The sequence below is a fragment of the Vipera ursinii genome (assembly GCF_947247035.1).
Source record: "Vipera ursinii genome assembly, chromosome: 4".
In the NCBI taxonomy this organism is placed as follows: domain Eukaryota; kingdom Metazoa; phylum Chordata; class Lepidosauria; order Squamata; family Viperidae; genus Vipera; species Vipera ursinii.
This window is the reverse complement of record NC_139514.1, coordinates 15,395,914-15,406,556: the sequence shown is the minus strand read 5'-3', so window position 1 is coordinate 15,406,556 and position 10,643 is coordinate 15,395,914. Positions and strand designations below refer to the sequence as shown.

The following is a 10,643-nucleotide window of genomic DNA, read 5'->3' as shown; positions in this document are numbered from 1 at the left end:
CCCTGGGAAGAAACGTAGAATCCTAATTTAGTGATTCCCAACCTGTGGTCCATGGACCACTGGGGGTGGGTGGGTGGGTCGTGATGTAATCCCAGGGGGCCACAAAAGCTTGAAGTAATGTTATGATTTAAATCTTGAGTTAAGCCTGGTTGGTCCATGGCCACAAAAGGTATTTAAAGGGGGTCCATGGTGAAGAAAAGGTTGAGAACCACTATGCTACGTACTGTGTCTTTTGCTCTGTGTTTATACTTATAAGCTACTGAATGAAAATCTTTTTTTGCTTTGCTTGCACTATGTAGAAGACTTGATAGGGCCTTTAAAAATCAACAAATATCACACTGATGACATCACCACATTTTCACAATAAAAAAAACATCACAATGTTTTATTTAGGGGGCTTGAAATAAGATTCCATCTTCATTAGCAGAGTCTAGGCCAGGGATAGGCAACCTTGGCTCTTTTATGACTCATGGACTTTTTTTAACTCCCAGAATTCCTGAGCCAGCCATAATTTTCAGTCATTGCAATTAAAAAGGGTAGTTATATGTTATAGAAAAATCAATACATTTACATTATAGCTACCCCTGTAAAAAGGGTAGTTATAAATGCATTTAAATTGCACTTAAATATTTAATGTCCTACTTCTGAATACAGAGACACATGAGTACGCAGAGTATACATTCCAACATATATTATGAGGAAATCTTGAATATTATTCAGCAAAAACTAATAAGTGGCATTTCTTGATAGATGTAATCCTTCTGAACATTTCATACTCATATAGCCTCAGCTTTTAATTGGTAACTATCGTATTTAGTTCTCATTCCAGTAAAATGTGGTAACAGTTTATTAACAATCTTCCCATTTTCTTCAGAATACAGAATAATTTGTCATAAATGACCATTTATTTATAAGTTATGAGGATGAACACTGATTACATTCAAAAAGTCTAACATGTAATAAAGCTTGTAAGCAATAATGTTCAAGTGTGTTTATACAAATTTAACTTTAGTCATAACTGTGCTACAGAAGCCTATCATTTTAATAAACCATGATCCTTCCAAAACAAAGTTATAAATAGTATTTACCTTATTAGATCTTATGTTATGAATTTCAATGGGAAGTTCAGCATTCCATTCAAGAAATCAGATTCCACTAAACATCCTATTTTCTACCTTTTCCTCTTTAAAACTACACTTAGTGAATTTCCATTTTCTCCCAGTGCAGCTATATTATACAAATTATTTTTCCTGCCTTATGAACAGCAAAAAATGAATACAAACAAATGAAACCTGGGACTAGAACTTTGCCAGTGGCCTCAACTGTTGACTAAAATATTGGTCAGGATCCAAGTACTGGATCTCATAACGGTAGTAGTTCTATGGGTCTCAAATCCTTCTTGCTCCCCACAACTTTCTTCCAATTGCTTAAGAAGACAAAAATATGAACACAAGATAGATAACTGAAGAAATACGAAAGAGAATAGAAGTTTGATATTGTTCATGACAAATAATGGTAATGACTTATAAAGGATTAGTAGTTGACTGCAAACTGAATATGAATTAGTAGTGTGATGTTGCTACAAGAAAGGCATCTGCAGTTTTAGGTTGCATCCATAATATAGTTCTGAGCAGTACATTCAGAGAAACTAGAACAGGTTTAGCAAAGTGTGACTTGGGAAGAAGAAATCAAATCCTATGAATGGAGACAGAAAGAAATTGGAGTGTATTGAGAAGACTGAGCAGAATTATGATGTTGTTGTTGTTGTTGTTGTTAGCTGCGAAGTCGTGTCCGACCCATCGCGACCCTATGGACAACGTTCCTCCAGGCCTTCCTGTCCTCTACCATCTTCTGGAGTCCATTTAAGCTCATGCCTACTGCTTCAGTGACTCCATCCAGCCACCTCATTCTCGGTCATCCCCTTCTTCTATTGCCCTCGATCTTTCCCAGCATTAGGCTCTTCTCCAGTGAGTCCTTCCTTCTCATTAGGTGGCCAAAGTATTTGAGTTTTAGCTTCAGGATCTGGCCTTCTAAAGAGCAGTCAGGATTGATCTCCTCTAGGACTGACCGGTTTGATCGCCTTGCAGTCCAAGTGACTCGCAGGAGTCTTCTCCAGCACCATAGTTCAAAGGCCTCAATTCTTTGGCGCTCAGCCTTTCTTATGGTCCAACTTTCACTGCCATATATTGCAACTGGGAAGACCATAGCCTTGACTATACGCACTTTTGTTGACAGGGTGATGTCTCTGCTTTTTAGTGTGCTGTCTAGATTTGCCATGGCTTTTCTCCCCAGGAGCAAGCGTCTTTTAATTTCTTGGCTACAGTCCCCATCTGCAGTGATCTTGGAGCCCAGGAAAATAAAATCTGTCACTACTTCCATTTCTTCCCCATCTATTTGCCAGGAATTGAGAGGGCCAGATGCCATGATCTTGGTTTTCTTAATGTTAAGTTTCAACCCAAGTTTTGCACTCTCCTTCTTCACCCGCAACAAGAGGCTCTTTAGTTCTTCTTCACTTTCTGCCATTAGAGTGGTATCATCTGCGTATCTTAGGTTGTTGATATTTCTTCCGGCAATCTTAATTCCAGCTTTTGATTCATCTAGCCCTGCCTTTCTCATGATGTGCTCTGCATATAAGTTAAATAGGCAGGGCGACAGTATACAGCCTTGCCGGACTCCTTTCCCAATTTTGAACCAATCAGTGGTTCCGTGTCCAGTTCTCACTGTTGCTTCTTGACCCGCATATAGGTTTCTCAAGAGACAAATAAGATGGTCTGGTACTCCCATCTCTTTAAGAACTTGCCACAGTTTGTTATGATCCACACAATCAAAGGCTTTAGCATAGTCAATGAAGCAGAAGTAGATGTTTTTCTGGAACTCCCTAGCTTTCTCCATGATCCAGCGTATGTTGGCAATTTGATCTCTAGTTCCTCTGCCTCTTCGAAATCCTGCCTGTACTTCTGGTAGTTCTCGATCCACATACTGCTGGAGTCTAGCTTGTAGGATTTTAAGCATGACTTTACTAGCATGAGAAATGAGTGCAATGGTGCGATAGTTTGAACATTCTTTGGCACTGCCTTTCTTTGGAATTGGAATGTAAACTGATCTTTTCCAATCCTGTGGCCACTGTTGAGTTTTCCAAATTTGCTGGCAAATTGAGTGTAGCACTTTTACTGCACTGTCTTTTAAGATTTTGAATAGCTCAGCTGGAATACTGTCACCTCCACTAGCTTTGTTGTTGCTCAGCTTTTCTAAGGCCCACTTCACTTCACATTCTAGGATGTCTGGCTCGAGGTCAGTGACCACCTCATTGTGATTATCAGGGACGTTAAGCTCATTCTTGTATAGTTCTTCTGTGTAATTTTGCCACCTCTTCTTAATCTCTTCTGCCTCTGTTAGGTCCCTGCCATTTTGGTCCTTTATCATGCCCAAAAGGCTGTCACACTGATTCCAGAGGGCAGGATGTGAAATAATGGCTACAAGCCACAGTAAGGCAGATTCCAATTAAAGAATAGTAAAGGTTCCCCCACACATGCGTGCTAGTCGTTTCCAACTCTAGGGGCCGGTGCTCATCTCTGTTTCAAAGCCGAAGAGCCAGCGCTTGTCCGAGGACGTCTCTGTGGTCATGTGGCCGGCATAACTAGACACCAAAGGCGCATGGAAAGCTATTACCTTCCCACTGTAGTGGTCCCTATTTTTCTACTTGCATTTTTACGTGCTTTTGAACTGCTAGGTTGGCAGAAGCTGGGATGAGTAACAGGCGCTCACTCTGTTACGGAACACTCGGGTTTCGACCCGCCAAACTGCCGACCTTCTGATCGACAAGCTCAGCGTCCTAACCCACTGAGCCACCACATCCTGGGTTAATTAAAGAATACTTTCTAACAGTAGCAGGAGAGTGAACCCAATACTGAGTGAAAATAATTGGGCTTCCCATCAATGGATATGGTGAAATGGAGGTTGGAAAACCATCTGTCTTGGATGCTAAAACTTGGATTCTTGCACTGAACAGAGGACTTGATGGTCTAGATGATTTATTCTAATTCCATGAGTCTAGTTATTATCTTGTTATTTTTTTCTTGTAATCATGATAATTATTCTTCCAACTGCATGGTTATCATTTTCTGAACAATTGGCCTCATAGTGATACAAGTGAACGGATGTAGAAGGTTTGAGAAGTTCTGCCTTAGAACACACCCAGCTCAATTCTGCAGTGTTGGCAGATATGGTGGCAGTAGAAGTCAGCTGTGGTATTGGACCAGTGCTCTTCAATATCTTCATAAATGATCTAGATGAGGGGATAGAAGGAGAGTTCATCAAATTTGCAGATGACCCCAAGTTTGGGGAAATTGCTAACACTTTGGAGAATAAGCTCAAGATTGAGAAGGATCTTGACAGATGAACATTGGGCCCTAGCTAATAAGATGCAGCAGTGAGAAAAATAAGATCCTACATCTAGGCAGGAAAAAACAAATGCACAGGCATAGAATAGGCATACTGGCTTAACAGTAGTAACTATGAGAGGGATTAGGGATCTGCAGGATAAATTGTACAAGGAATGTTTAAGGAACTAGGTAAGTCTAAGCCTAACAAAGAGAAGAATTGGAGGTAACATTGTCTTCCACTCATAAGGGGCTACCAGGGAGAGATGAACATATTCTCCAAAGTTCCTGAACTTTTTAAACAGCGATTCAACTTGAAAATGAAGGAGAAAGTTACTGAAACTGAGAACAATTATTTATTTATTTATTTATTTATTTATTTATTTATTTATTTATTTATTTATTTATTTAATTATATTTTTATACCGCCCTTCTCCCGAAGGACTCAGGGCGGTGTACAGGGCAATAAATATACCAATGGAATAGCTTGACTCCCAAAGTTGAGGGTGCGTCATCACTGGAGGTTTTCAGGAAAAGATTGGACAACCATTTGTCCAGGATGATATAAGTTGTCCTGCCATGGACAAAGGGTCAGACTAGAAGACCTCCATGGTCCCATACAGCCCTATGATTCTGCTGCTAGGCTGCTAGTCTTAGGATCTTGCTTTTGGAAAGTAAATCCATCAGTTATCTATCCTGACTTGATTGCATTTTCTAATCCAGATACTTATGCCATGCCAGAAATAGGGGTGTGTGTGTGTGTGTGTGTGTGTGTGTGTGTGTGTATGTGTGTGTGTGAAGCTCAACTACTAGAGACTGTGCACTTCTTAGTGAATAATAAGGGAGTGGTTTATTGATGTGTGACCATTGTCAACCTTGCTTAGGTGTATTTAAGATGAAAAGCCAGTGATATTAACTCAGTTCATCCTAAACAAAGCCAGAAATAGAAAGTGACAAGTTAAATAATTAAGAAACAAAAGTCTTCATTTGTTATTGCTATTGTTGTGATGAATAAAATACAGGTTAACAATAAAAAATATGTATTTAAGAATTGGGTTTGGTTGTGCAAGGCTACTATGAAATAGGCTTATTAAAATAGTAAATGTATACATTTCTGTTCTATTGCATATGTTTGCTTTCTCTTGTTTATATGTTTAAAATATTAATTTTACCACTATATAGTAGAAAGATACATTATTATTATTGGTGCTATACAATATTTTTCTGAAGAATCATTCTAGTAAACAATGATTAATAAATTTTGATGAAAACTCTGCTCACTATGCATTGGGCAGTATATTACTGCCATAAAATGTCACCTTACAGAGTTGAAAGAGTTTTAGATCTTTGTGTAGGTTCTGTATTTGAGATATTCTTTATCATATTTTTATTATATGATTTATCATATCATGTTTATCACATCAAATATGATAAAGCATAGGTTCTGTATTTGAGATATTCTTTATCATATTTTTATTATATGATTTATCATATCATGTTTATCACATCAAATATGATAAAGCATCTACACAAAGATCTAAAACTTTTCATTTGCAATGAAAATGAATTCAGGTTTCTTACTCTCATTGAGGGGTAAAACACTCACAGGATCATAACATTGTGAAAAAAACTGTCTGAACATGTTCTGAAAGACTGCAGCAGAATGCACAACAATTAGGGAGAAATTTACAACTTTATTCTGAAGTGTGGGGAAATTAAAAGCAACAACAAACAAATACGCAATACAGATACTCCTCGACTTACGACCACAACTGAGCCCAAATTTTTTGTTGCTAAGTGAGACATTTGTTAAGTGAATCTTGCCCCATTTTACAATCTTCCTTGCCACAGTTTTTAAGTGAATCACTGCAACTGTTAAGTTCGTAACATGATTGTTAAGTGAATCTGGCTTCCCCATTGACTTTTCTTGTCAGAAAGTAACAAAAGATGATCACATGACCCCGGGATACTGCAACCTTCATAAATATGAGTCAGTGGCCAAGCGTCTGAATTTTGACCACATGACCATGGGGATACTGCAACAGTCATAAGTGTGAAGAACGATCCTAACTCACTTTTTTCAGTGCTGTTGTAACTTCAAAAGGTCACTAAATGAACTGTTGTAAGTCGAGGACCCCCTGCATTTTATAGTACCTACAGCTGCTAGAAATTCTGCAAATACAATCAGCCACAATAATTCAAGGTAAAAACAATAGAATATTTGATTTGAAAGTTTAAATTCTGGTTCTTTTTTGCATCAATATCACTGTATACAGTGCTCCTGAAATGCCCCAGTTAAAAGAATAGAAAATCCTGTTAACATTTTCAAAAAAGATCATATGAAGTAATGGAATATGAAAACAAGGAAGACAACTTTATTTATTTATTTATTTATTATTTAAACTTGTATACCGCCCTATTCCCGTAGGACTCAGGGCGGTTTACAGGGAAAAATTAAAAATACATACATACAAAGTTAAAATCGATTAAAACGAAAATTAAATTAAGTCCCTGAATTTAAACTAAAACTCCATTAATAAATAATTAAAACCCCTCAGTCTGGGCCAGACAGCTCAAAAAACTATAAATGTGTCTTTCTAAAAATCAGTGCTTTGGAACAGATCCGAGGATGGAGTGATTTTAATTCTTTCTGAATTGCAGACGCACCTTTAATGGAGAGCTCTACTGCAGGGCTTTTTCAACCAGTGGTACGGGTACCACCTGTGGTACATTGGCACCTGGCGGGTGGTACGCAACCATCCTAGAGAAGTGGTAGCGGGGGAGGGGAATGAGCTGAACCGGCGGCAGCACCGCACAAGCCTGAGGGAAAGATGGCTGGAGTTGCAGGACTGTCAGGGCTCAGCAGGAGCGCCAGGATCAGCGCTTCTTCGGGGCTGTCGGGGCTCAGCGGAAGCACCAGGATCAGCGCCAGGCTCCAGCTGGAGCTCGGCGCTGATCCTGGCGCTTCTGCTGAGCCCAGAAGAAGCAGCGATCAGCTGGAATGTGATTTACATTCAGATGCTTCGCAACTGATTCATATTTATGATGGTCAGTGTCCCAGGGTCATGTGAAGTGACCAAAACCTGCTGCAACCACCCAGCAGAGGGGGGAGAATAAAAACCAAACACCACCCCCACCCCACCCCTGCTGCTAATCCTCAACAGAAATGCTCTCAACAATGATAACCTCGGACAGGAGAAAGAGCACCGCCAGGCGGGCAGGCAGGCGTCTTGCTCGGCTGTGGCTTGGGGGGCGCTTTTTTCAGTGCCATTGTAACTTCGAACCAGTAACTAAGCAAACTGTTGTAAGTCGAGGACTACCTGTACTTCATCACTTTTTTCCTTTTTTTTTTTTGGTCATCAAATTTTTGACACCTTGGGGGGTGACTGGTGGTACTCGGATGTTGCCATATCCTAAAAGTGGTACAATGGGTGAAAAGGTTGAAAAGCCCTGCTCTACTGGACAAGAAGCAGAAATCACTTTTTTTCCTATTTTCTATTATTTTTCATCTTATAGCATTGAGTTTAGCCTGAAACTGTTGACAGCTGGTCTCTTACAATAATAATTTTTCTTCCATCTTATGGACATTTAGAATGTCCTAACCTTCATGCAAACACACCAGCCAAGTTGTTGTAAGGCTTTAAAATAATTTTGGAGCCATTTTTCAGGTTAAAAAAAAAATCTGTGGATGAGAAGTATAGCTAGAACAGACACTCACTAGGTGCTGATTGCAGAACCCAAACAACTCCAATTCTAAAGCGTCCAATACCGTTTCTAGTTTACCCATCCGCAGGAGAGCGCAATAAATTTTCATTACTTTAGTTGTCCAACCTGTTCACAGTAACCAAAACCCTGTTGCAGTGATTCTCCCTTTTCTTTAATAATAATAATAATAATAATAATAATAATAATAATAATAATAATAATAATAATAATAATAATAATAATAATAATAAAGTTGGAAGGGACCTTGGAGGTCATCTAGTCCAACCCCCTGCTCAGGCAGGAAACCTTATACCATTTCAGGCAAATGGCTGTCCAGTCTCTTCTTAAAAACCTCCAGTGTTGGAGCATTCACCACCTCTGGAGGCAGGTTGTTCCACTGGCTAATTGTTCTAACTGTCAGGAAGTTTCTCCTTAGTTCTAGGTTGCTTCTCTCCTTGACTAGTTTCCATCCGTTGCTTCTTGTCCTGCCTTTCAGGAGCTTTGGAGAATAGCTTGACTCCCTCTTCTTTGTGGCAGCCCCTGAGATAGTAGAAGGCTGCTATCATGTCACCCCTCACCCTTCTCTTCATTAAACTAGACATACCCAATTCCAGCAACCCTTCCTTATATGTTTTAGCCTCCAGACCTCTAATCATCTTTGTTGCTCTTCTCTGTACCCTTTCTAGAGCCTCGACATCTTTTTTACATCGTGGTGACCAAAACTGGATGCAGTATTCCAGGTGTGGAACATTAAGATTTTCTTAACTACTGAATATCAACGCAGCAGATTTATCAAATGTGTTTCATAACTACTGGGTACCCAGCCCTGAGAATACGCCCCTAAAAAGCAAATAAACTTGAGAGAAGCAGACAGGTACTTCATCTGCTAAGCTTGTAAGCCGCCCTGAGTCTTCGGCGAAGGGCGGGATATAAATGGAATTAAAGTAAAAATTAAAAAAATAAATAAATCTGACTTCTCTAGCCTTCGTAATTCAAAAGTGAGGTCGGGGCAGCGCTGGATTACCCTGAATTAGAGAAGGCCGGCGGCAAGATCTTTCATTCAATGAGAAACCGAGGCAAAAGCAGCAGGAAACTTGACAAGACGAAGTGACCCACACGAGAGACTCTTTCGTCGAACCAAGTAGTGAGAAACCCATCTCTTTATTCACACGACCGCCCGAGATGACGCGAAAGATCCGAAGGGGGCAGATGAAAAACGTGGGAAGGGGGCCCGGCGGCGATTACGTCGAGGCTGCTTTCTCCGGCGTTTCGCCATTGGACCTGTGGACCCCCCCCCTCCAGCGCCCCACGCTTCGCTTCTGGCCGGCGGCGCTCGCGTAAACTTTTGAAGGCTCTCTCTCTCCCCGCCTTTCCCCTGGTTTATTTTTTCCGTGGTGGCTTTTGCAAAGGCTGGTTGGAGCCACTCCGGGGACGGATGGCTCTCAGAGAAAGGGGGGGGGGGAGATAGGACCGGTTGACATAGTAACTCCGCTCTTTTCCCCCCCTCCCTCCCTCCCTCCCTCGGTGGCTATCCGGAGGCTCGGGCGCGGAGGCGACGGCGGCGAAGCTGCCTGCCTGCCTGCCTGCACTAGCGGCTGAGGTGGGAGGGCAGGAAGCGACCCCCCCCCCCGGCGCGGGAGAGAACCGCCAGGGCTCGCCTTTTTTGGTTTTACCCCCCCCAGGCAGAAGCCACCTTCTTCCAGAACCTCTTTTAAAATGGGGACGCTGCGCCACAGGTAGCCAGAGAACAGAAGGCGAGCGCTTCGAGCTCCCCCCCCCGTTTTTTTTTTTAAATATTGCTTTTGAAGAAAGAACGCCGAGCGAGCGCGCGCGCGCCTGTTTTTTTTTTTTTTTGTTTTTTTTTGCGGGAGAGAGAGAGGGGTTCCCCGAGGGTGCCCCTTTTGAGGGGGGGACGGCGGCGGGGCTGGGAGCCTCCTGAAGAAGAGGGGCTTTTTTTTTTCGGGACACCCCCCACCCCGTTTCCCCCACCCCCACCCCCGCCTCAGAGGAAGCGCCATGAGTCACAACCAGCAGCTCTACGCGCCGCGGGGGAACAGCTCGCCGGTCGGCGGAGCCCCCAGGAACGACAGCCAGGACTATTTGCTGATGGATTCCGAAGCGTGTGAAGAGAACTGCCTGGCGCCTTACGCTTACTACCCCATGTGAGTGGGTTTCCCGCTAAAAAGAGAGAGAGAGAGAGAGAGAGAGAGAGGCTGGCGGGGCAGATGGTGGGGCGTCGGGGTGAGCTGAGTAGCTTGAGGGGGGGGGAGGTTGGCGCCACGTGCTTAACCTGGCTACTAAATTACCCCTGTCTACTAAAATTGCGTACTTTGCCCACGACTCCTGAAACCATTGCTGATGGATTCCGAAGCGTGTGAAGAGAACTGCCTGGCGCCTTACGCTTACTACCCCATGTGAGTGGGTTTCCCGCTAAAAAGAGAGAGAGAGAGAGAGAGAGAGAGAGGCTGGCGGGGCAGATGGTGGGGCGTCGGGGTGAGCTGAGTAGCTTGAGGGGGGGGGAGGTTGGCGCCACGTGCTTAACCTGGCTACTAAATTACC

The 10,643-nt window shown here is 42.3% G+C and overlaps 1 protein-coding gene across 1 annotated transcript in view; it reads left to right on the top strand.

Moving 5' to 3' along the window:
* Positions 1-9,996: 9,996 nt before the first annotated feature.
* The window catches only part of TRPC6 (transient receptor potential cation channel subfamily C member 6), a 75,416-nt gene continuing 74,769 nt past the window's right edge, over positions 9,997-10,643 (top strand). Inside the window, exon 1 of the mRNA XM_083361476.1 lies at positions 9,997-10,206. Coding sequence (XP_083217602.1) covers positions 10,101-10,206 — 106 coding nt within the window. The 5' untranslated portion in view covers positions 9,997-10,100. The remainder of the gene's footprint in view (positions 10,207-10,643) is intronic.